Source organism: Gobio gobio (genome assembly GCF_949357685.1).
Source record: "Gobio gobio genome assembly, chromosome: 14".
Lineage (NCBI taxonomy): Eukaryota > Metazoa > Chordata > Actinopteri > Cypriniformes > Gobionidae > Gobio > Gobio gobio.
The window spans coordinates 54,312,927-54,338,074 of NC_137107.1; the positions used below are offsets into that span (position 1 = coordinate 54,312,927).

The following is a 25,148-nucleotide window of genomic DNA, read 5'->3' on the forward strand; positions in this document are numbered from 1 at the left end:
AGCATATAAAAGTTGTATCCAGGACAAACAATTTTGACCCGCACCAAACCTCTCTAGCTCCACTCCACTCTATCAAAAGCTTTTTCAGCATCTAAAGATATTAAAACTACAGGTATATGCTTATTAGAGTCAGGGGAATAAATTATATAGAAAACTCTGCGTATATTAATTTTTTAATGAAGCCAGTCTGATCTGGAGCTAAGATAGTAGGGAGAATGTTCTCCAGTCTTAAGGCTAGAATCTTTGCCAATATTTCACAGTCCACATTGAGCACAGCTATAGGCCGAGCTACAGCTCAGAGGGTCTTCTCCTTTCTTATGTAATACCGAAAGTGTCGCTTGATAAACCGTGCGGGAGACGTCCTCTAGAGAATGATTCCTCTAATACAGCAGTAGCAGAGGCATTCGTTTCCCTTCAAACATTTCAAACAATTCTACCGTGAAACCATCTGGCCCTTTGAATTGGCCATCTGGCTTTTTTTTATTTTTATATTGACAAAAAACAGCAAAATACAAAACTCTCGTAGGGGAAAGAGAGTATACACATCCATGTAATTACAAATGTAGTCAAAATACAAAAGTTAATAACTAAACAGAAAACAACGACAGAACAAATAAAAAAAAGAGAGGGGCTATTTCTAAACACAAGTCATTGTCAAAAAGGCTATTTTTTTTTTCTTTTTTTTCCCTTTTCCTTTTTTCCTTCTCTTTTTTGGACTTTATACACACAATTCTGACTTTATACACAAATCTGACTTTATATCACGCAATTCAACTCTGACTATCACACAATTCTGACTTTATATCACACAATTCAACTCTGACTATCACACAATTCTGACTTTATATCACACAATTCAACTCTGACTATCACACAATTCTGACTTTATATCACACAATTCAACTCTGACTATCACAATTCTGACTTTATATCACACAATTCTGACTTTATATCACACAATTCTGACTTTATATCACACAATTCTGACTTTATATCACACAATTCTGACTTTATACACACAATTCAACTCTGACTATCACACAATTCTGACTTTATACACACAATTCTGGCTTTATATCACAATTCAAATCTGACTATCACACAATTCTGACTTTATACACACAATTCTGGCTTTATATCACAATTCAAATCTGACTATCACACAATTCTGACTTTATACACACAATTCTGACTTTATACTTTATACACGCAATTCTGACACGCAATTCTGACTTTATACAGACAATTCTCACTTTATACACGCAATTCTGACTTTATACACACAATTCTGACTTTATATCGCACAATTCAATTCTGACTTTATACACACAATATATATTTTTTTCCTTCCTTTTTTTCCTTTTCCCTTTTTTTGGCCCTGGAGCTTTTGAGTTTTGCATGTTTGAGAGAGCTACATTAAGTTCTTCTAAATTTAGAATTTTCTCCAATTCAGCATTATCGTTAAAGGGAATTTGGGAGTTAAAAGAGTTAAGAGTTAAGTTCAGAAGGGTTATAGTCAATTTCAGATGAATATAGAGATGTATAGAATTGTTTAAAGGCCAAATTTATTTCAAATTCTTTTGTGATCTTGCCATCATTTCTACGAATAGATGCTATAATATTTTTAGTTTTATATTGCCTCATTTGTTGTGTAAAAGTTTTTCCAGATTTATCGGAGTGTTCATGTAGTTTAGAGCGAGATTGAAAGTAATGTTAATAGATCAATCTCTGTCTGCAGCTTTATTCTTTCTTTTACAACTTCAGCGAAGGGGTTGATTTGGGCAAATTTCAAGTCCAGTTGTTTAATCTGATAAGATAATTTAGTTGCTGGTTTCTATTTTTCCTTTGCCACGATGAAAATGAGAATTTCTCCCCTAATGTAAGCTTTATAGACTCCTGAAGTGTGGCTTTGCTGATATCTGGGGTATTATTGATAAGATAAAGATAAATAAAATCAACAAACGATGAATCGGAAAGAATTTAATTATTAAATCGCCATGCCTTCCGGATTGGTGATTTGGGAAAAGCTCATTTTAAAACCACTGGACTGTGATATGAAATGACAATAGATTCATATTTACAGTCAATTAGAGAGATTAAAAGTTTATCGTCTATCAAAAAATTGTCGATTCGTGAATATGAACGATGCACTGGGGGAAAAAAAAGAGAATTGTTTAACATTTGGATATAAGAAACGCCAGGGATCTGAGAATTTATACGTCTCCAAAAAAGTATTAATAAACATGGCAGATTTGGTTAAGTTATAAGGTGTTTTTGAAGAGCGATAGTTAAAGTCTCCTCCTAGTATTAATTTATGTGTGGTCAAAGTGGAAAGATTAGTTAAGATAGATTTTATAAACAATACATCGTCCCAATTGGGGGCATAAATATTCGCTAGAATCAGGGGAACATTATATAAAGAACCAGTAATTATTACAGATCTTCTTGATAGATATATATATATATATCAACATGATGTATTTATTTATATTTTTAGCTTCATTGCAAGGCAAGTTTATTTATATACCAAATTTCATATATGCTAATTAAGTGCTTTTACATAAAAATTTAAAAGAAAATACAAGGTATTAAAAAAGTAAGAACTAGATATAAAATGATTTAACCTCTGAACTCTCACCGCTGGCGGGACGCCTGGCTGGCACTCTTTTTGATCGCTGTTTTTTTTCGTATCATATATTTTAGTAATTATCATAAATTAGGTATCATTCGAAAGCTTACAAACTGAAAATTAATTCTGTGAAAAAACGTTTTGAAAAATCGGACGGTTCTGTAAATTCTTCTAGTGGGCTCCTCCCCCTAGTGGACGGGGTCATGTTTCATATTGCAACATTTATTTTAACTACTTTATAATCAAAATCTTTTCTAATCTTGACAACACATATCGTCGGAAAGGTCTGAGTCTCAAGGTTCCATATTTGGTGACCGTTTTGTGATGGAAGTGACATTTCGACAGAAATTTACAGGAAAATGTATCAAAAAAACAATCAATGGAATGTGTGTGACACCCGGTGGATATTTGTGGTACAGCGCCTAAATAACATCTCATGAGGACTTAAATTTTTGTGATATCAACTTCAAACTTGGTTAGACATATGGCTTTGATTTTATAGTAATTTTAGATTAAAACATTTTTGTAAAATATATATTTTATATCAAATAAAAAATATTTAGTACAGTATTTTTTATTTACAGTAAATTTAAACTTCCATAACTTTTTCATACTTTCATATTTTGAATTGCTTTCACTTCAGCAATAATCTGCAGTATCTGCTTTAAAACAAGACCAAACTTAGGTCTATATTCCAGTGCTTTAAGTTTGGATAGTGCATTCTCAAAAAGGGGGGTGACAGTTAAGGGGTTAAATTAGGATTGATTACCAGGAGATAAAGTTAATTAAATGGGATTGGGATGTTGTCTTTTATTCTGGACTCCAAGGGCAGTGACTGCATCGAGTATTAAACACGTGTTTATATCGATTTCATCAGGCTCCCGAAAATTCCTCAAAAGAACTCGATGGCCTTCTCAGCTGCCGTAGTTGCAGCTATAACAGAGATTAACCCCTAGGAGTCTGAGCTGTTTTGGGGCCCTTTAGAAGTTTTGACATGCTCTGACATTTGTGTTTTTTTCTGTTGCTTATAAACACATTAATGGCAAAAGTGTAATTACACTGTGTTCAGCACAAACTGGGCTACCAGAATATCTGAGCAACATGTATGAACATGGTTGTATTTTTGAGAGAATAATGTTTATGTACGATTAAAAAAAAAAAAATATATATATATATATATATATTTTTTTTTTAATTAAGGCCTCAAAACACACAATAGATATGTGTCCACAAGACTTTTGACTCCAGGGTGTATTTGCCTAGAGTTTTTGCTTCAAACTTATGTGAGGATCATTGAGCCGACTCATTCACATAAAACTATACACTGATTTAACATTTGTAAGACAATTTCTCTTCACAAAGCCCTTATGCGAGGAGGTGTGATAGCTAATGAATAATGATGAGATAACACCAGAGAGGACATACTAACCCGCATAATCAGCTGCATAATGAATTAGCTCCATTCCTGAATGAGAGAGCAAAAAAATGCTCCCAGATATTAATATTCACAGATGCTAACAGAATGAACTGACCTTACAATCAGTTGCTCTTAGAGATGAACAGCTTTTCATGAGCAGAATAAATCCAGGATTACTGCTAAACGCTGAAGTGACGTTACAGCGCTTCACTAGATGTGTGTGTATGAGTTGATGTGGGCGTGGACTCTGGATCGTCAGTATTTGAATCTGAAAGAGCGAGCGATCTGTGGGCGTGGCCGCATTAGCGGATAATGAAGTGGCTCGCGGGTGACTGACATCTATCACTTTTCAACCAGATTACATAAACACAGAATATTTGTTTTTGATTTGGTTTACAGTGTTTAAAACCTGACATTTCAGCGTTTCTTTAGACATATGTCTCATGTTTGTGAGACAAGTATTCACTGAGCTAGAGGTCATTTTCTGAAGACTATCTGAATGAATGTCTTTGACAGAGAGGCTGCAGATCATGTTTGATTTCTTTATTTAGCAAAAAGCAAAACATTTTGTTTTTATTGTGACTGTACACAAAAAAAATAGAAACTTAACAGATTATAATGATGTAGAACACTTGCCTGAATGATAAAAAACGACAGAGTTATTTGAATCTCTTGGGCACTGATAAGAAAAAGCGAGCCGATCGCGCCGGCGCATCTGCCGACTCGAGAGGGTTAAGCCCAAAGTTAATGTGTGTGGGGATAATTAACACAATATGTATAGCCTATAACACATCCTATGCATTTAGTAATAATACAGCACATTTTATAATTGACCGTATTTGCCAGAAAAGTCGCACAGAGTGTAATTCACACGACGCCGGGTCATGTTGAGAGAGAAACACGCGAGCGTTGCATTGTTGTAAAAACTGCTTTTTATTACTAGCCTACATTCAGAAGTAGTGTAAAACCCCGCTAAATAAAATACAACATTAGCATTATAAACACTATTAACACGTAGGCTATGCGTATTTTACTTCCCCATCACTGTATGACAATTCCTTAAATTAATGGTATTCAGAAAACAACAAGAATGGAAAATATAAGTAACCATATAATAAAAATATTCATGGAAGCCTGTATAAAAATAGTCTATATATTGTGCCATTTATTACAAACAACATTTATTTTAAACACCAAGCCTAAATTAATTTATTTGAATTGGAACTGTATCGACGTTGGGCTTGTGTATCTCTCATTCGGTCCAAAATCTTTTTACCTCTTACCATTAGAATTAGTTAGAAATGTATTCGTTTGTAAATGATGTGAAAGGCCTTTCTCGTGTTTCTATAGAATATTTATCTCCTAAAGTCTGGAACTCTTCCTAGCATTGTTCGGGAAGCAGACACACTCTGTCAGTTTAAAACTAGACTAAAAACACATCTCTTTACTGTGGCATACACATAAAAGTGTGTGTGTGTGTGTGTGTGTGTGTGTGTGTGTGTGTGATGGGAGCGTCCAGTGCTCTCCTGAAGTGGAGTGGGAAGTCCCTGATCTCTGAGTGTGTTTTGTTCCATCAGAGCCGCACCGATGAAGAAGAGGAAGAGGAAACCGGGCTCCGCTGTTCCTCAGGACGCCGGACTCAAGGGCCGGTCAGCAGCGGCTCCTGACGTCCAGCAGAGCAGAGCAGAGGCTCATGGGAAGGTGCGGCCCATCAGCTTCACCCTCATGTCGGCTGTTGTGGCGTCACTCATAAAGAACCGTTTCTGTTCAGCAGAACTCCAGCAAGAGCCGCTCCGCCCTCCTGGAGGACCCACAGAACCCTGATGCTCGAGCACAGCCGGCCCACCGCAGGTGTGTGTGTGTGTGTGTGTGAGAGTGTGTGTGTGAGAGTGTGTGTCTTTGTGACAAGAATGATTCTCTGACCTCTGACCCCCAGGCAACGCTCTGTGGAAGATCATCTGAAGGAAGCCAAAAAGCTGAAGCACAAAGCAGATGCCACGGTGTGTATGACCCCTGACCCCTGACCCCTGGCCCCAGTGTGTACGGTGAGTACCACTCCTGGTCTGACGATGTTTGTCCTCAGCCGGATAAGATGGCGAAAGCGCTGCGCTATCTGGAGGCCGCGCTGGCGTTTGTGGAGAGCGCCATCGCCATGGAGACGGAGCCACAGACGCCCAAATCAGCATACACCATGTTCTCTGAGACGCTGGATCTGATCAGGTCACACACACACTCTCACACACACACACACTCTCACACACACACACAGTTTAAATATGATAATGTTATTTTTTAATTTACGTTGAAAAGTGAACAGGACACATAAGATGCATAATGTCAGAAGACGGGGGTCTTCAATAAGTTCAATAACACTTCAATAAGTTTGGTTTTGTTGAAAGCCTTTCTTTAAAGTGAATTTCGTTTTGTATAAATTTTATCTTAATTTTAATCTTTGTTTTATCAACCAAATTGCCCGGATTTAATAAATAATAAGCAAATAGCCTATAACAGACAATGACATGGAGGCGGCGGTGCAGCGTGAACAACGGCTTAAATGAACAACTAGAAAATAAAAAAAACCTTTAGTCAGGGGCAGCTCTTACTCTGTATTTCAGATAGAGCTGTATCTGATCCAGTATGTCAGATTGAGTTCTGGGTTGAGCGGAATGAGCTTCAGAAATGAACAGATCTCCAGAAAGGCGCTTGATCTCCACTGGAGGAAATATTACAGCTCTTTCTACGCACACACCGCAACAGTCACAATATGACCTCATGTATGTTTTAAAAACACAATTCAGCATATAAATAATACTTTTCAATGGGCCACTTAAAAATGTGCATTGCATTTGCAATCCTTTGAAACCACCCCTCTTCCCGCGCCCCTGATGATATCTGTCCTCTGGAACACTAACACTTTTCATTTAAAACGGTTTATTTAAAAAAATTATTTTTTTCAAATAGATGGAATTCAAAATACAGGCCTGCCCCTAATAGAAGCCTCTGACCTTCTGCAGTTCAGGTAAATAAAGGCCCCGGCTTTTATTAGAGGTAAGGCCCCGGCTTTTATTTAAATACTGTATATACACTCACCTAAAGGATTATTAGGAACACACACTAATACTGTGTTTGACCCCCTTTGGCCTTCAGAACTGCCTTAATTCTACGTGGCATTGACTCAACAAGCTGCTGAAAGCATTCTTTAGAAATGTTGGCCCATATTGATAGGAGAGCATCTGCAGTTGATGGAGATTTGTGGGATGCACATCCAGGGCACGAAGCTCCCGTTCCACCACATCCCAAAGATGCTCTATTGGGTTGAGATCTGCTGACTGTGGCGGCCATTTTAGTCCAGTGAACTCATTGTCATGTTCAAGAAACCAGTTTGAAATGATTGGAGCTTTGTGACGGTGCATTATCCTGCTGGAAGTAGCCATCAGAGGATGGGGACATGGTGCTCATAAAGGGATGGACATGGGCAGAAACAATACTCAGGTAGGCCGTGGCATTTAAACCATGCCCAATTGGCACTAAGGGGCCTAAAGTGTGCCAAGAAAACATCCCCCACACCATTACACCACCACCACCAGCCTGCACAGTGGGAACAAGGCATGATGGATCCATGTTCTCATTCTGTTTACGCCAAATTCTGACTCTACCATCTGAATGTCTCAACAGAAATCCAGACTCATCAGACCAGGCAACATTTTTCCAGTCTTCAACTGTCCAATTTTGGTGAGCTTGTGCAAATTGTCGCCTCTTTTTCCTCTTTGTAGTGGAGATGAGTGGTACCCGGTGGGGTCTTCTGCTGTTGTAGCCCATCCGCCTCAAGGTTGTGTGTGTTGTGGCTTCACAAATGCTTTGCTGCAGACCTCGGTTGTAACGAGTGGTTATTTTAGTCAAAGTTGCTCTTCTATCAGCTTGAATCAGTCGGCCCATGACCTCTGACCTCTAGCATCAACAAGGCATTTTCGCCCACAGGACTGCCGCATACTGGATGCTTTTCCCTTTTCACACCATTCTTTGTAAACCCTAGAAATGGTTGTGTGTGAAAATCCCAGTAACTGAGCAGATTGTGAAATACTCAGACCGGCCCGTCTGGCACCAACAACCATGCCACGCTCAAAACTGCTTAAATCTCCTTTCTTTCCCATTCCGACATTCAGTTTGGAGTTCAGGAGATTGTCTTGACAAGGACCACACCCCTAAATGCATTGAAGACACTGCCATGTGATTGGTTGATTAGATTAAAGGTCCTGTTCTTCGTGATCCCATTTTTCAAACTTTAGTTAGTGTGTAATGTTGCTGTTAGAGCAGAAATAATACCTGTAAAATTATAAAGCTCAAAGTTCAATGCCAAGCGAGATATTTTATTTAACAGAAGTTCCCTTTCAAAGCCTACAGCGAGCGGCCGGTTTGTTCTACATCCTGTACATCCTGCTTTAATGACGTCAGTAGAACAGTTTGTCGACTAACCTCCGCCCACAAGAATACGTGAAAAAGGGGGCGTGGTCTTGTTGCTCCCGCGTGGAGAAGAGGAAGTGTTGCATTCGGTTGCGTTTGTAGAGTTTGTTTGTCGCCATGTCGTCGAGACGCTGTTATTTTCATCCCGGAGTCAAGTCTCCTTTGTTTGGCTTTCCCAGGGCCGCTGCACTTAGAGATCATTGAGCGCATGCATCCCCGTTATGGTGAGAGGCGCGACCTTTCCGGTAACGTGCGCTCTGCGTGTGCTAAGCTGCTGTCCAATCACAACACGGGAACCGCTGGCCCAATCAGTACTCGTTACGTGTTTCTGAAGGAGGGACTTCATAGAACAGGGAAATCCTCAAGCCGTTTTGAGGACAGTGAAAACAGCAGTATACAGATCAGTAAACTGTGTGAAAAATACTGTGTTTTTTTATACGCGAAACATGAACACATGTTATATTGCACACTGTAAACCCAATCAAAGCTTCAAAAAAACACGAAAAACGGGACCTTTAATGCATTAATGAGAAATTGAACAGGTGTTCCTAATAATCCTTTAGGTGAGTGTATGATGTCAACTTGCTGTCAAATCATGTGACTCGTTAAATCCATCATGTGACTCGTTAAATCCATCATGTGACTCGTCAAATCCATCATGTGACTCGTTAATGCTGCGTCTGAAGTCAGCAACGCACTTTCGTTCATTCCTCATGTGCCTAACTTATGATTTACAATGCAGGGACTGGAACTACACATATATGAGTTATAAATACGGTAATCATTACTTTATTTAGGCAGAATAAGTTTGTTGTGATTTCCAAGCGCATTAATGTTAGTGGTCCTCCACTGATAGCCATGGCATTAGCTAGCTTTGCAGTTGGCTAAAGTCTGTGATAAGACATAATTTAGAAATGGACTGCAAAATATTGTAAAACGTACTTTTTCAGAATAACGGGCTGGGGAGAGATGATGCGTCTGCTGTCAAACTGTCACGCTATTAAAGAATCTTATTCAGTCACATCGAGTTAAACTGAGCCTCAGGAACTGGACCCACCTATGGCTAGAGCTTCACTCTTGGCTTGTGTGTAGCAGCTGAACTGGACTGGCATCTGGAGTGTTGTCCTGTTTGAGTTCGAGAACTGATGATCTGCTGATGTTATTCCAGCATGTGTCTGGTTCAGCTCCAGCTCTTCAGGGATGATCTCCGCTCTGAACACATGACTCTGGCTCAGCTGGTGTTGTAGAGCGCCCTCTGGTGGACAAACTACCAAACGCCAACACTAACACACACACACACACACACACACACACACACTCACAGCTCACACACACACACACACACACACACACACACACACACACACACACACACACACACACACACACACACACACACACTCACAGCTCACACACACACACACACACACACACACACACACACACACACACACACACACACACACACACACACACACACACACACACTCACAGCTGACACACACACACACACACACACACACACACACACTCACAGCTGACACACACACACACACACACACACTCACAGCTGTCACACACACACACACACACACACACTCACAGCTGTCACACACACACACACGCACACACACACACACACACACACACACACACACACACACACATAGATATGGACGGATGATGATGATGGTGATGATGTCAGTTCTGTCTGCTCAGGTTTATTCTCAAACTGAGGAACTACACAGATCCTTCAGCCACGGCCCATGAGAGAGACTTCTACATCCTGTGGTGAGACTGAGACTGAGACGTGTGTGTGTGTGTGTGTGTGTGTGTGTTCTGCAGAGACTCAGATGTGTGTGTGTGTTCTGCAGAGACTCAAGACGTGTGTGTGTGTGTGTGTGTGTGTTCTGCAGTCTGCGCTGTCAGTCTCTGCTGCAGATGGCCATGTTCCGCTTCAGAAAGGAGTCGGCGCTCACACACTCGCGGACACTGGCGGATCATTTCAGAGTGTGTGTCTTCAGTCTTCTCTGTAGTTTCTCCTCACACTCGTTCAGACGGGTCACTCATGGTGTGTGTGTGTGTGTGTGTGTTTTCAGAGCTCGTCATGGTCTGCGTCTCCCTCCGTGTCGAAGTGAGTGTCCTCATCACAACCCATCGCCTCAGAGTGATGCGTTTCCTGCTCCTGACGTGTCTGTGTGTGTGTCTGTGTGTGTGTGTGTCTGTGTCTGTGTGTGTGTGTGTGTGTGTCTGTGTGTGTGTGTGTGTGTCTGTGTGTCTGTGTGTGTGTGTGTGTGTGTGTGTGTGTGTGTGTGTGTGTGTGTGTGTGTGTGTGTGTGTGTGTGTGTCTGTGTGTGTCTGTGTGTGTCTGTGTGTGTCTGTGTGTGTCTGTGTGTGTGTGTGTGTCTGTGTGTGTGTGTCTGTGTGTGTGTGTGTGTGTGTGTGTGTGTGTGTCTGTGTGTGTGTGTGTGTGTGTGTGTGTGTGTGTGTGTGTGTGTGTGTGTGTGTGTGTGTGTGTGTGCAGGAGTTCGCTGGCGCCCGCGGGCGGCTCGCTGGTCATTCCTCAGCCGGTCCAGCAGGTGGCGGTGTCCTACATCAGCATCACGACGCTCTTCCTGAACGCTCATGAGATCTGGGAGCAGGCCGACCTCCTCACACACTCGGGCAGCGGTAAGAAGGGTCAAAGGTCACAGGAAGCTGAGCTAAATCTGTCTTTCGGAGTATGTTTGTCCTCTCTTGCAGGGTGGCCGCGGGTCCTTAAAAAGTCTTAAAATGTCTTAAATAAGGTTTTCTTTAAATAAGGCCTTAAGTCTTAAAGTCTTGAATTCAGATTCGATGGGTCTTAAATATTATTGGTCACATTATCGGGTAAATTTTTCTGGTCTGAGGGACACAGGGACGGCTATCATTGGACAAACTGTGTGTTGAGGCTGTTGGTGAGAAAATGAGCGTAATGGCAAACGTAAAGAAATTCACAGAAGAAACACACGAAGGTAAAACTGCAATATGTTTAGTTTATTTATAATATAGTCCTGTGGTTTAATAATATACCATGACGAGGGTATTTTCACGAGTGCGCGTTACATTACAAATCAACAAACAAGTAGTAAAGTTACTTACGTTTTAGACACAATATTCACTGTTTTGTTCAACGAAAATAGTTCCAAACAAAGTTGAGCGCAGAAGTTCTCCCAGCCACACGTTTGAACCAGTCGGTTGAGATGAAGTGACTTATCGCCATCTACTGGTGCTTTAGTGCATTTAAATGTGTGTTCAAACATTTCTTATTCGTATAGGCCTATTCAAAATGTTATTTAAAACATTAATCTCATAACATTATTTTTTCAGTTGTGATTTTTCACTGTAAATTATTTAATTTGATTGGTATAGCCCTATAGTAAATTCTTGAAATTTTTAAGCTGTACTTTAAAGAGCACTGATGGATATATTACTTCAGAATAAATTGTTAATACCACCAAAAAGCTTGGTGATATGATACTCTGTGCGGATAAATTGGGCTTTTATTGTTACATTTCACTGTAGTGGACATCAGTGAACATCTCAACTAGCCTGTGTTATGAATGATACAACATAATGATTTGATTTTACTTTATACAATATGTGTAAAATGGCCATTAATTAAAAAAGAAGTGTACTAATGGTAGTAGTAATTGGTTAGTCGTTGTCAGGGGTTAGTCAGTGTCAGGGGTTAGTCAGTGTCAGGGGTTAGTCAGTGTCAGGGGTTAGTCAGTGTCAGGGGTTAGTCAGTGTTAGGGGTTAGTCAGTGTCAGGGGTTAGTCAGTGTCAGGGGTTAGTCTGCGTCAGGGGTTAGTCAGTGTCAGGGGTTAGTCTGCGTCAGGGGTTAGTCAGTGTCAGGGGTTAGTCAGCGTCAGGGGTTAGTCAGTGTCAGGGGTTAGTCTGCGTCAGGGGTTAGTCAGTGTCAGGGGTTAGTCAGTGTCAGGGGTTAGTCAGTGTCAGGGGTTAGTCAGTGTCAGGGGTTAGTCAGTGTCAGGGGTTAGTCAGTGTCAGGGGTTAGTCAGTGTCAGGGGTTAGTCAGTGTCAGGGGTTAGTCAGTGTCAGGGGTTAGTCAGTGTCAGGGGTTAGTCAGTGTCAGGGGTTAGTCAGTGTCAGGGGTTAGTCAGTGTCAGGGGTTAGTCAGTGTCAGGGGTTAGTCAGTGTCATGGGTTAGTCAGTGTCAGGGGTTAGTCAGTGTCATGGGTTAGTCAGTGTCAGGGGTTAGTCAGTGTCAGGGGTTAGTCAGTGTCAGGGGTTAGTCAGTGTCAGGGGTTAGTCAGTGTCAGGGGTTAGTCAGTGTCAGGGGTTAGTCAGTGTCAGGGGTTAGTCAGTGTCAGGGGTTAGTCAGTGTCAGGGGTTAGTCAGTGTCAGGGGTTAGTCAGTGTCAGGGGTTAGTCAGTGTCAGGGGTTAGTCAGTGTCAGGGGTTAGTCAGTGTCAGGGGTTAGTCAGTGTCAGGGGTTAGTCTGCGTCAGGGGTTAGTCAGTGTCAGGGGTTAGTCAGCGTCAGGGGTTAGTCAGTGTCAGGGGTTAGTCAGTGTCAGGGGTTAGTCAGTGTCAGGGGTTAGTCTGCGTCAGGGGTTAGTCAGTGTCAGGGGTTAGTCAGTGTCAGGGGTTAGTCAGTGTCAGGGGTTAGTCAGTGTCAGGGGTTAGTCAGTGTCAGGGGTTAGTCAGTGTCAGGGGTTAGTCAGTGTCAGGGGTTAGTCAGTGTCAGGGGTTAGTCAGTGTCAGGGGTTAGTCAGTGTCAGGGGTTAGTCAGTGTCAGGGGTTAGTCAGTGTCAGGGGTTAGTCAGTGTCAGGGGTTAGTCAGTGTCAGGGGTTAGTCAGTGTCAGGGGTTAGTCAGTGTCAGGGGTTAGTCAGTGTCAGGGGTTAGTCAGTGTCAGGGGTTAGTCAGTGTCAGGGGTTAGTCAGCGTCAGGGGTTAGTCAGCGTCAGGGGTTAGTCTGCGTCAGGGGTTAGTCTGCGTCAGGGGTTAGTCTGCGTCAGGGGTTAGTCTGCGTCAGGGGTTAGTCTGCGTCAGGGGTTAGTCTGCGTCAGGGGTTAGTCTGCGTCAGGGGTTAGTCTGCGTCAGGGGTTAGTCTGCGTCAGGGGTTAGTCTGCGTCAGGGGTTAGTCTGCGTCAGGGGTTAGTCTGCGTCAGGGGTTAGTCTGCGTCAGGGGTTAGTCTGCGTCAGGGGTTAGTCTGCGTCAGGGGTTAGTCTGCGTCAGGGGTTAGTCTGCGTCAGGGGTTAGTCTGCGTCAGGGGTTAGGGGTTAGTCAGCGTCAGGGGTTAGTCTGCGTCAGGGGTTAGTCTGCGTCAGGGGTTAGTCTGCGTCAGATGTTAGTCAGCGTCAGATGTTAGTCAGCGTCAAGTCAGCGTCAAGTCGGGTTAGTCAGCGTCAAGTCAGGGGTTAGTCAGCGTCAAGTCAGGGGTTAGTCAGCGTCAAGTCGGGTTAGTCAGCGTCTGGGGTTAGTCAGCGTCAGGGGTTAGTCAGCGTCAGGGGTTAGTCAGCGTCAGGCAGGGGTTAGTCAGCGTCAGGGGTTAGTCAGTGTCAGGCAGGGGTTAGTCAGCGTCAGGGGTTAGTCAGCGTCAGGCAGGGGTTAGTCAGCGTCGGGCAGGGGTTAGTCTGCGTCAGGGGTTAGTCTGCGTCAGGGGTTAGTCTGCGTCAGGGGATAGTCTGCGTCAGGGGTTAGTCTGCGTCAGGGGTTAGTCTGCGTCAGGGGTTAGTCTGCGTCAGGGGTTAGTCTGCGTCAGGGGTTAGTCAGCGTCAGGGGTTAGTCAGGGGTTAGTCTGCGTCAGGGGTTAGTCTGCGTCAGGGGTTAGTCTGCGTCAGATGTTAGTCAGCGTCAGATGTTAGTCAGCGTCAAGTCAGGGGTTAGTCAGCGTCAAGTCAGCGTCAAGTCGGGTTAGTCAGCGTCAAGTCAGGGGTTAGTCAGCGTCAAGTCAGGGGTTAGTCAGCGTCAAGTCGGGTTAGTCAGCGTCAGGGGTTAGTCAGCGTCAGGGGTTAGTCAGCGTCAGGGGTTAGTCAGCGTCAGGCAGGGGTTAGTCAGCGTCAGGGGTTAGTCAGTGTCAGGCAGGGGTTAGTCAGCGTCAGGGGTTAGTCAGCGTCAGGCAGGGGTTAGTCAGCGTCGGGCAGGGGTTAGTCTGCGTCAGGGGTTAGTCTGCGTCAGGGGTTAGTCTGCGTCAGGGGATAGTCTGCGTCAGGGGTTAGTCTGCGTCAGGGGTTAGTCTGCGTCAGGGGTTAGTCTGCGTCAGGGGTTAGTCTGCGTCAGGGGTTAGTCAGCGTCAGGGGTTAGTCAGGGGTTAGTCAGCGTCAGGGGTTAGTCAACGTCAGGGGTTAGTCAGCGTCAGGGGTTAGTCAGCGTCAGGGGTTAGTCAGCGTCAGGGGTTAGTCAGCGTCAGGGGTTAGTCAGCGTCAGGGGTTAGTCAGCGTCAGGGGTTAGTCAGCGTCAGGGGTTAGTCAGCGTCAGGGGTTAGTCAGCGTCAGGGGTTAGTCAGCGTCAGGGGTTAGTCTGCGTCAGGGGTTAGTCAGCGTCAGGGGTTAGTCAGGGGTTAGTCAGCGTCAGGGGTTAGTCAACGTCAGGGGTTAGTCAGCGTCAGGGGTTAGTCAGCGTCAGGGGTTAGTCAGCGTCAGGGGTTAGTCAGCGTCAGGGGTTAGTCAGCGTCAGGGGTTAGTCAGCGTCAGGGGTTAGTCAGCGTCAGGGGTTAGTCTGCGTCAGGGGTTAGTCTGCGTCAGGGGTTAGTCTGCGTCAAGGGGTTAGGGGTTAGTCTGCGTCAAGGGGTTAGTCTGCGTCAGGGGTTAGTCTGCGTCAGGGGTTAGTCTGCGTCAGGGGTTAGTCTGCGTCAGGGGTTAGTCTGCGTCAGGGGTTAGTCTGCGTCAGGGGTTAGTCAGCGTCAGGGGTTAGTCAGCGTCAGGGGTTAGTCAGCGTCAGGGGTTAGTCAGCGTCAGGGGTTAGTCAGCGTCAGGGGTTAGTCAGCGTCAGGGGTTAGTCAGCGTCAGGGGTTAGTCTGCGTCAGGGGTTAGTCTGCGTCAAGGGGTTAGGGGTTAGTCTGCGTCAAGGGGTTAGTCTGCGTCAGGGGTTAGTCTGCGTCAGGGGTTAGTCTGCGTCAGGGGTTAGTCTGCGTCAGGGGTTAGTCTGCGTCAGGGGTTAGTCTGCGTCAGGGGTTAGTCAGCGTCAGGGGTTAGTCAGCGTCAGGGGTTAGTCTGCGTCAGGGGTTAGTCATCGTCAGGGGTTAGGGGTTGGTCTGCGTCAGATGTTAGTCAGCGTCAGGGGTTAGTCTGCGTCAGGGGTTAGTCTGCGTCAGGGGTTAGTGTGCGTCAGGGGTTAGTGTGCGTCAGGGGTTAGTGTGCGTCAGGGGTTAGTGTGCGTCAGGGGTTAGTGTGCGTCAGGGGTTAGTGTGCGTCAGGGGTTAGTGTGCGTCAGGGGTTAGTGTGCGTCAGGGGTTAGTCTGCGTCAGGGGTTAGTCTGCGTCAGGGGTTAGTCTGCGTCAGGGGTTAGTCAGCGTCAGGGGTTAGTCAGTGTCAGGCAGGGGTTAGTCAGCGTCAGGGGTTAGTCAGCGTCGGGCAGGGGTTAGTCAGCGTCGGGCAGGGGTTAGTCTGCGTCAGGGGTTAGTCTGCGTCAGATGTTAGTCAGCGTCAGGGGTTAGTCAGCGTCAGGGGTTAGTCAGTGTCAGGCAGGGGTTAGTCAGCGTCAGGGGTTAGTCAGCGTCGGGCAGGGGTTAGTCAGCGTCGGGCAGGGGTTAGTCAGCGTCGGGCAGGGGTTAGTCAGTGTCGGGCAGGGGTTAGTCAGCGTCAGGGGTTAGTCAGCGTCGGGCAGGGGTTAGTCAGCGTTGGGCAGGGGTTAGTCAGCGTCGGGCAGGGGATAGTCAGCGTCGGGCAGGGGTTAGTCTGCGTCAGGGGTTAGTCTGCGTCAGGGGTTAGTCAGCGTCAGGGGTTAGTCAGCGTCAGGGGTTAGTCAGCGTCAGGGGTTAGTCAGCGTCAGGGGTTAGTCAGCGTCAGGGGTTAGTCAGCGTCAGGGGTTAGTCAGCGTCAGGGGTTAGTCAGCGTCAGGGGTTAGTCAGCGTCAGGGGTTAGTCAGCGTCAGGGGTTAGTCAGCGTCAGGGGTTAGTCAGCGTCAGGGGTTAGTCAGCGTCAGGGGTTAGTCAGCGTCAGGGGTTAGTCAGCGTCAGGGGTTAGTCAGCGTCAGGGGTTAGTCAGTGTCAGGGGTTAGTCAGTGTCAGGGGTTAGTCAGTGTCAGGGGTTAGTCAGTGTCAGGGGTTAGTCAGTGTCAGGGGTTAGTCAGTGTCAGGGGTTAGTCAGTGTCAGGGGTTAGTCAGTGTCAGGGGCTAGTCAGTGTCAGGGGTTAGTCAGTGTCAGGGGTTAGTCAGTGTCAGGGGTTAGTCAGTGTCAGGGGTTAGTCAGTGTCAGATGTTAGTCAGCGTCAGGGGTTAGTCAGCGTCAGGGGTTAGTCAGCGTCAGGGGTTAGTCAGCGTCAGGGGTTAGTCAGTGTCAGGGGTTAGTCAGTGTCAGGGGTTAGTCAGTGTCAGGGGTTAGTCAGTGTCAGGGGTTAGTCAGTGTCAGGGGTTAGTCAGTGTCAGGGGTTAGTCAGTGTCAGGGGTTAGTCAGTGTCAGGGGCTAGTCAGTGTCAGGGGTTAGTCAGTGTCAGGGGTTAGTCAGTGTCAGGGGTTAGTCAGTGTCAGGGGCTAGTCAGTGTCAGGGGTTAGTCAGTGTCAGGGGTTAGTCAGTGTCAGGGGTTAGTCAGTGTCAGGGGTTAGTCAGTGTCAGATGTTAGTCAGCGTCAGGGGTTAGTCAGCGTCAGGGGTTAGTCAGTGTCGGGCAGGGGTTAGTCAGCGTCGGGCAGGGGTTAGTCAGCGTCGGGCAGGGGTTAGTCAGCGTCGGGCAGGGGTTAGTCAGCGTCGGGCAGGGGTTAGTCAGTGTCGGGCAGGGGTTAGTCAGCGTCAGGGGTTAGTCAGCGTCGGGCAGGGGTTAGTCAGCGTTGGGCAGGGGTTAGTCAGCGTCGGGCAGGGGATAGTCAGCGTCGGGCAGGGGTTAGTCTGCGTCAGGGGTTAGTCTGCGTCAGGGGTTAGTCAGCGTCAGGGGTTAGTCAGCGTCAGGGGTTAGTCAGCGTCAGGGGTTAGTCAGTGTCAGGGGTTAGTCAGTGTCAGGGGTTAGTCAGTGTCAGGGGTTAGTCAGTGTCAGGGGTTAGTCAGTGTCAGGGGTTAGTCAGTGTCAGGGGTTAGTCAGTGTCAGGGGTTAGTCAGTGTCAGGGGTTAGTCAGTGTCAGGGGTTAGTCAGTGTCAGGGGTTAGTCAGTGTCAGGGGTTAGTCAGTGTCAGGGGTTAGTCAGTGTCAGGGGTTAGTCAGTGTCAGGGGTTAGTCAGTGTCAGGGGTTAGTCAGTGTCAGGGGTTAGTCAGTGTCAGGGGTTAGTCAGTGTCAGGGGTTAGTCAGTGTCAGGGGTTAGTCAGTGTCAGGGGTTAGTCAGTGTCAGGGGTTAGTCAGTGTCAGGGGTTAGTCAGTGTCAGGGGTTAGTCAGTGTCAGGGGTTAGTCAGTGTCAGGGGTTAGTCAGTGTCAGGGGTTAGTCAGTGTCAGGGGTTAGTCAGTGTCAGGGGTTAGTCAGTGTCAGGGGTTAGTCAGTGTCAGGGGTTAGTCAGTGTCAGGGGTTAGTCAGTGTCAGGGGTTAGTCAGTGTCAGGGGTTAGTCAGTGTCAGGGGTTAGTCAGTGTCAGGGGTTAGTCAGTGTCAGGGGTTAGTCAGTGTCAGGGGTTAGTCAGTGTCAGGGGTTAGTCAGTGTCAGGGGTTAGTCAGTGTCAGGGGTTAGTCAGTGTCAGGGGTTAGTCAGCGTCAGGGGTTAGTCAGCGTCAGGGGTTAGTCAGCGTCAGGGGTTAGTCAGCGTCAGGGGTTAGTCAGCGTCAGGGGTTAGTCAGCGTCAGGGGTTAGTCAGCGTCAGGGGTTAGTCAGCGTCAGGGGTTAGTCAGCGTCAGGGGTTAGTCAGCGTCAGGGGTTAGTCAGCGTCAGGGGTTAGTCAGCGTCAGGGGTTAGTCAGCGTCAGGGGTTAGTCAGCGTCAGGGGTTAGTCAGCGTCAGGGGTTAGTCAGCGTCAGGGGTTAGTCAGCGTCAGGGGTTAGTCAGCGTCAGGGGTTAGTCAGCGTCAGGGGTTAGTCAGCGTCAGGGGTTAGTCAGCGTCAGGGGTTAGTCTGCGTCAGGGGTTAGTCTGCGTCAGGGGTTAATCTGCGTCAAGGGGTTAGGGGTTAGTCTGCGTCAGGGGTTAGTCAGCGTCAGGGGTTAGTCAGCGTCAGGGGTTAGTCAGCGTCAGGGGTTAGTCAGCGTCAGGGGTTAGTCAGCGTCAGGGGTTAGTCTGCGTCAGGGGTTAGTCTGCGTCAGGGGTTAGTCTGCGTCAGGGGTTAGTCTGCGTCAGGGGTTAGTCTGCGTCAGGGGTTAGTCTGCGTCAGGGGTTAGTCTGCGTCAGGGGTTAGTCTGCGTCAGGGGTTAGTCAGCGTCAGGGGTTAGTCAGCGTCAGGGGTTAGTCTGCGTCAGGGGTTAGTCAGCGTCAGGAGTTAGGGGTTGGTCTGCGTCAGATGTTAGTCAGCGTCAGGGGTTAGTCTGCGTCAGGGGTTAGTGTGCGTCAGGGGTTAGTCTGCGTCAGGGGTTAGTCTGCGTCAGGGGTTAGTCAGCGTCGGGCAGGGGTTAGTCAGCGTCGGGCAGGGGTTAGTCAGCGTCGGGCAGGGGTTAGTCAGCGTCGGGCAGGGGTTAGTCAGCGTCGGGCAGGGGTTAGTCAGTGTCAGGGGTTAGTCAGTGTCAGGGGTTAGTCAGTGTCAGGGGTTAGTCAGTGTCAGGGGTTAGTCAGTGTCAGGGGTTAGTCAGTGTCAGGGGTTAGTCAGTGTCAGGGGTTAGTCAGCGTCAGGGGTTAGTCAGCGTCAGGGGTTAGTCAGCGTCAGGGGTTAGTCAGCGTCAGGGGTTAGTCAGCGTCAGGGGTTAGTCAGCGTCAGGGGTTAGTCAGCGTCAGGGGTTAGTCAGCGTCAGGGGTTAGTCTGCGTCAGGGGTTAGTGTGCGTCAGGGGTTAGTGTGCGTCAGGGGTTAGTGTGCGTCAGGGGTTAGTGTGCGTCAGGGGTTAGTGTGCGTCAGGGGTTAGTGTGCGTCAGGGGTTAGTGTGCGTCAGGGGTTAGTGTGCGTCAGGGGTTAGTGTGCGTCAGGGGTTAGTGTGCGTCAGGGGTTAGTGTGCGTCAGGGGTTAGTGTGCGTCAGGGGTTAGTGTGCGTCAGGGGTTAGTGTGCGTCAGGGGTTAGTGTGCGTCAGGGGTTAGTCTGCGTCAGGGGTTAGTCTGCGTCAGGGGTTAGTCAGCGTCAGGGGTTAGTCTGCGTCAGGGGTTAGTCAGCGTCAGGAGTTAGGGGTTGGTCTGCGTCAGATGTTAGTCAGCGTCAGGGGTTAGTCTGCGTCAGGGGTTAGTCAGCGTCAGGGGTTAGTCTGCGTCAGGGGTTAGTCTGCGTCAGGGGTTAGTCTGCGTCAGGGGTTAGTCAGTGTCAGGGGTTAGTCTGCCTCAGGGGTTAGTCAGTGTCAGGGGTTAGTCAGCGTCAGGGGTTAGTCTGCGTCAGGGGTTAGTCTGCGTCAGGGGTTAGTCTGCGTCAGGGGTTAGTCAGCGTCGGGCAGGGGTTAGTCAGCGTCGGGCAGGGGTTAGTCAGCGTCGGGCAGGGGTTAGTCAGCGTCGGGCAGGGGTTAGTCAGTGTCAGGGGTTAGTCAGTGTCAGGGGTTAGTCAGTGTCAGGGGTTAGTCAGTGTCAGGGGTTAGTCAGTGTCAGGGGTTAGTCAGTGTCAGGGGTTAGTCAGTGTCAGGGGTTAGTCAGTGTCAGGGGTTAGTCAGTGTCAGGGGTTAGTCAGTGTCAGGGGTTAGTCAGTGTCAGGGGTTAGTCAGTGTCAGGGGTTAGTCAGTGTCAGGGGTTAGTCAGTGTCAGGGGTTAGTCAGTGTCAGGGGTTAGTCAGTGTCAGGGGTTAGTCAGTGTCAGGGGTTAGTCAGTGTCAGGGGTTAGTCAGTGTCAGGGGTTAGTCAGTGTCAGGGGTTAGTCAGTGTCAGGGGTTAGTCAGCGTCAGGGGTTAGTCAGCGTCAGGGGTTAGTCAGCGTCAGGGGTTAGTCAGCGTCAGGGGTTAGTCAGCGTCAGGGGTTAGTCAGCGTCAGGGGTTAGTCTGCGTCAGGGGTTAGTCTGCGTCAGGGGTTAGTCTGCGTCAGGGGTTAGTCTGCGTCAGGGGTTAGTCTGCGTCAGGGGTTAGTCTGCGTCAGGGGTTAGTGTGCGTCAGGGGTTAGTGTGCGTCAGGGGTTAGTGTGCGTCAGGGGTTAGTGTGCGTCAGGGGTTAGTGTGCGTCAGGGGTTAGTGTGCGTCAGGGGTTAGTGTGCGTCAGGGGTTAGTGTGCGTCAGGGGTTAGTCTGCGTCAGGGGTTAGTGTGCGTCAGGGGTTAGTCTGCGTCAGGGGTTAGTCTGCGTCAGGGGTTAGGGGTTGGTCTGCATCAGATGTTAGTCAGCGTCAGGGGTTAGTGTGCGTCAGGGGTTAGTGTGCGTCAGGGGTTAGTGTGCGTCAGGGGTTAGTGTGCGTCAGGGGTTAGTGTGCGTCAGGGGTTAGTGTGCGTCAGGGGTTAGTGTGCGTCAGGGGTTAGTCTGCGTCAGGGGTTAGTGTGCGTCAGGGGTTAGTCTGCGTCAGGGGTTAGTCTGCGTCAGGGGTTAGTCAGCGTCGGGCAGGGGTTAGTCAGCGTCGGGCAGGGGTTAGTCAGCGTCGGGCAGGGGTTAGTCAGCGTCGGGCAGGGGTTAGTCAGCGTCGGGAAGGGGTTAGTCTGCGTCAGGGGTTAGTCTGCGTCAGGGGTTAGTCTGCGTCAGGGGTTAGTCTGCGTCAGGGGTTAGTCATCGTCAGGGGTTAGTCATCGTCAGGGGTTAGTCAGTGTCAGGGGTTAGTCAGTGTCAGGGGTTAGTCAGTGTCAGGGGTTAGTCAGTGTCAGGGGTTAGTCAGTGTCAGGGGTTAGTCAGTGTCAGGGGTTAGTCAGTGTCAGGGGTTAGTCAGTGTCAGGGGTTAGTCAGTGTCAGGGGTTAGTCAGTGTCAGGGGTTAGTCAGTGTCAGGGGTTAGTCAGTGTCAGGGGTTAGTCAGTGTCAGGGGTTAGTCAGTGTCAGGGGTTAGTCAGTGTCAGGGGTTAGTCAGTGTCAGGGGTTAGTCAGTGTCAGGGGTTAGTCAGTGTCAGGGGTTAGTCAGTGTCAGGGGTTAGTCAGTGTCAGGGGTTAGTCAGTGTCAGGGGTTAGTCAGTGTCAGGGGTTAGTCAGTGTCAGGGGTTAGTCAGTGTCAGGGGTTAGTCAGTGTCAGGGGTTAGTCAGTGTCAGGGGTTAGTCAGTGTCAGGGGTTAGTCAGTGTCAGGGGTTAGTCAGTGTCAGGGGTTAGTCAGTGTCAGGGGTTAGTCAGTGTCAGGGGTTAGTCAGTGTCAGGGGTTAGTCAGTGTCAGGGGTTAGTCAGTGTCAGGGGTTAGTCAGTGTCAGGGGTTAGTCAGTGTCAGGGGTTAGTCAGTGTCAGGGGTTAGTCAGTGTCAGGGGTTAGTCAGTGTCAGGGGTTAGTCAGTGTCAGGGGTTAGTCAGTGTCAGGGGTTAGTCAGTGTCAGGGGTTAGTCAGTGTCAGGGGTTAGTCAGCGTCAGGGGTTAGTCCGCGTCAGGGGTTAGTCCGCGTCAGGGGTTAGTCCGCGTCAAGGGGTTAGTCCGCGTCAAGGGGTTAGTCCGCGTCAGGGGTTAGTCCGCATCAGGGGTTAGTCTGCGTCAAGTCAGGGGTTAGTCAGCGTCAAGTCAGCGTCAAGGGTTAGTCTGCGTCAGGGGTTAGTCAGTGTCAGGGGTTAGTCAGTGTCAGGGGTTAGTCAGTGTCAGGGGTTAGTCAGTGTCAGGGGTTAGTCAGTGTCAGGGGTTAGTCAGTGTCAGGGGTTAGTCAGTGTCAGGGGTTAGTCAGTGTCAGGGGTTAGTCTGCGTCAGGGGTTAGTCAGTGTCAGGGGTTAGTCAGCGTCAGGGGTTAGTCAGTGTCAGGGGTTAGTCAGTGTCAGGGGTTAGTCAGTGTCAGGGGTTAGTCTGCGTCAGGGGTTAGTCAGTGTCAGGGGTTAGTCAGTGTCAGGGGTTAGTCAGTGTCAGGGGTTAGTCAGTGTCAGGGGTTAGTCAGTGTCAGGGGTTAGTCAGTGTCAGGGGTTAGTCAGTGTCAGGGGTTAGTCAGTGTCAGGGGTTAGTCAGTGTCAGGGGTTAGTCAGTGTCAGGGGTTAGTCAGTGTCAGGGGTTAGTCAGTGTCAGGGGTTAGTCAGTGTCAGGGGTTAGTCAGTGTCAGGGGTTAGTCAGTGTCAGGGGTTAGTCAGTGTCAGGGGTTAGTCAGTGTCAGGGGTTAGTCAGTGTCAGGGGTTAGTCAGTGTCAGGGGTTAGTCAGTGTCAGGGGTTAGTCAGCGTCAGGGGTTAGTCAGCGTCAGGGGTTAGTCTGCGTCAGGGGTTAGTCTGCGTCAGGGGTTAGTCTGCGTCAGGGGTTAGTCTGCGTCAGGGGTTAGTCTGCGTCAGGGGTTAGTCTGCGTCAGGGGTTAGTCTGCGTCAGGGGTTAGTCTGCGTCAGGGGTTAGTCTGCGTCAGGGGTTAGTCTGCGTCAGGGGTTAGTCTGCGTCAGGGGTTAGTCTGCGTCAGGGGTTAGTCTGCGTCAGGGGTTAGTCTGCGTCAGGGGTTAGTCTGCGTCAGGGGTTAGTCTGCGTCAGGGGTTAGGGGTTAGTCAGCGTCAGGGGTTAGTCTGCGTCAGGGGTTAGTCTGCGTCAGGGGTTAGTCTGCGTCAGATGTTAGTCAGCGTCAGATGTTAGTCAGCGTCAAGTCAGCGTCAAGTCGGGTTAGTCAGCGTCAAGTCAGGGGTTAGTCAGCGTCAAGTCAGGGGTTAGTCAGCGTCAAGTCGGGTTAGTCAGCGTCTGGGGTTAGTCAGCGTCAGGGGTTAGTCAGCGTCAGGGGTTAGTCAGCGTCAGGCAGGGGTTAGTCAGCGTCAGGGGTTAGTCAGTGTCAGGCAGGGGTTAGTCAGCGTCAGGGGTTAGTCAGCGTCAGGCAGGGGTTAGTCAGCGTCGGGCAGGGGTTAGTCTGCGTCAGGGGTTAGTCTGCGTCAGGGGTTAGTCTGCGTCAGGGGATAGTCTGCGTCAGGGGTTAGTCTGCGTCAGGGGTTAGTCTGCGTCAGGGGTTAGTCTGCGTCAGGGGTTAGTCTGCGTCAGGGGTTAGTCAGCGTCAGGGGTTAGTCAGGGGTTAGTCTGCGTCAGGGGTTAGTCTGCGTCAGGGGTTAGTCTGCGTCAGATGTTAGTCAGCGTCAGATGTTAGTCAGCGTCAAGTCAGGGGTTAGTCAGCGTCAAGTCAGCGTCAAGTCGGGTTAGTCAGCGTCAAGTCAGGGGTTAGTCAGCGTCAAGTCAGGGGTTAGTCAGCGTCAAGTCGGGTTAGTCAGCGTCAGGGGTTAGTCAGCGTCAGGGGTTAGTCAGCGTCAGGGGTTAGTCAGCGTCAGGCAGGGGTTAGTCAGCGTCAGGGGTTAGTCAGTGTCAGGCAGGGGTTAGTCAGCGTCAGGGGTTAGTCAGCGTCAGGCAGGGGTTAGTCAGCGTCGGGCAGGGGTTAGTCTGCGTCAGGGGTTAGTCTGCGTCAGGGGTTAGTCTGCGTCAGGGGATAGTCTGCGTCAGGGGTTAGTCTGCGTCAGGGGTTAGTCTGCGTCAGGGGTTAGTCTGCGTCAGGGGTTAGTCTGCGTCAGGGGTTAGTCAGCGTCAGGGGTTAGTCAGGGGTTAGTCAGCGTCAGGGGTTAGTCAACGTCAGGGGTTAGTCAGCGTCAGGGGTTAGTCAGCGTCAGGGGTTAGTCAGCGTCAGGGGTTAGTCAGCGTCAGGGGTTAGTCAGCGTCAGGGGTTAGTCAGCGTCAGGGGTTAGTCAGCGTCAGGGGTTAGTCAGCGTCAGGGGTTAGTCAGCGTCAGGGGTTAGTCTGCGTCAGGGGTTAGTCAGCGTCAGGGGTTAGTCAGGGGTTAGTCAGCGTCAGGGGTTAGTCAACGTCAGGGGTTAGTCAGCGTCAGGGGTTAGTCAGCGTCAGGGGTTAGTCAGCGTCAGGGGTTAGTCAGCGTCAGGGGTTAGTCAGCGTCAGGGGTTAGTCAGCGTCAGGGGTTAGTCAGCGTCAGGGGTTAGTCTGCGTCAGGGGTTAGTCTGCGTCAGGGGTTAGTCTGCGTCAAGGGGTTAGGGGTTAGTCTGCGTCAAGGGGTTAGTCTGCGTCAGGGGTTAGTCTGCGTCAGGGGTTAGTCTGCGTCAGGGGTTAGTCTGCGTCAGGGGTTAGTCTGCGTCAGGGGTTAGTCTGCGTCAGGGGTTAGTCAGCGTCAGGGGTTAGTCAGCGTCAGGGGTTAGTCAGCGTCAGGGGTTAGTCAGCGTCAGGGGTTAGTCAGCGTCAGGGGTTAGTCAGCGTCAGGGGTTAGTCAGCGTCAGGGGTTAGTCTGCGTCAGGGGTTAGTCTGCGTCAAGGGGTTAGGGGTTAGTCTGCGTCAAGGGGTTAGTCTGCGTCAGGGGTTAGTCTGCGTCAGGGGTTAGTCTGCGTCAGGGGTTAGTCTGCGTCAGGGGTTAGTCTGCGTCAGGGGTTAGTCTGCGTCAGGGGTTAGTCAGCGTCAGGGGTTAGTCAGCGTCAGGGGTTAGTCTGCGTCAGGGGTTAGTCATC

The 25,148-nt window shown here is 48.8% G+C and overlaps 1 protein-coding gene across 7 annotated transcripts in view; it reads left to right on the plus strand.

Annotated features, from left to right (window-relative positions):
- aff1 (AF4/FMR2 family, member 1) overlaps nucleotides 1-25,148 on the plus strand; it is a 64,474-nt gene that overhangs the window by 21,662 nt on the left and 17,664 nt on the right. For 5 of the 7 annotated variants that reach the window (XM_079835865.1, XM_079835867.1, XM_079835869.1 and 2 more), the window contains 8 exons: nucleotides 5,624-5,747; nucleotides 5,818-5,897; nucleotides 5,983-6,046; nucleotides 6,130-6,266; nucleotides 10,227-10,298; nucleotides 10,424-10,517; nucleotides 10,607-10,641; nucleotides 11,032-11,177. In XM_079835865.1, the coding sequence (XP_079691991.1) occupies nucleotides 5,624-5,747; nucleotides 5,818-5,897; nucleotides 5,983-6,046; nucleotides 6,130-6,266; nucleotides 10,227-10,298; nucleotides 10,424-10,517; nucleotides 10,607-10,641; nucleotides 11,032-11,177 (752 nt within the window). Of the gene's footprint in view, nucleotides 1-5,623; nucleotides 5,748-5,817; nucleotides 5,898-5,982; nucleotides 6,047-6,129; nucleotides 7,539-7,721; nucleotides 7,767-10,226; nucleotides 10,299-10,423; nucleotides 10,518-10,606; nucleotides 10,642-11,031; nucleotides 11,178-25,148 lie in introns of those variants that run through there. The other 2 variants (XM_079835866.1, XM_079835871.1) reach the window with 2 other exon arrangements.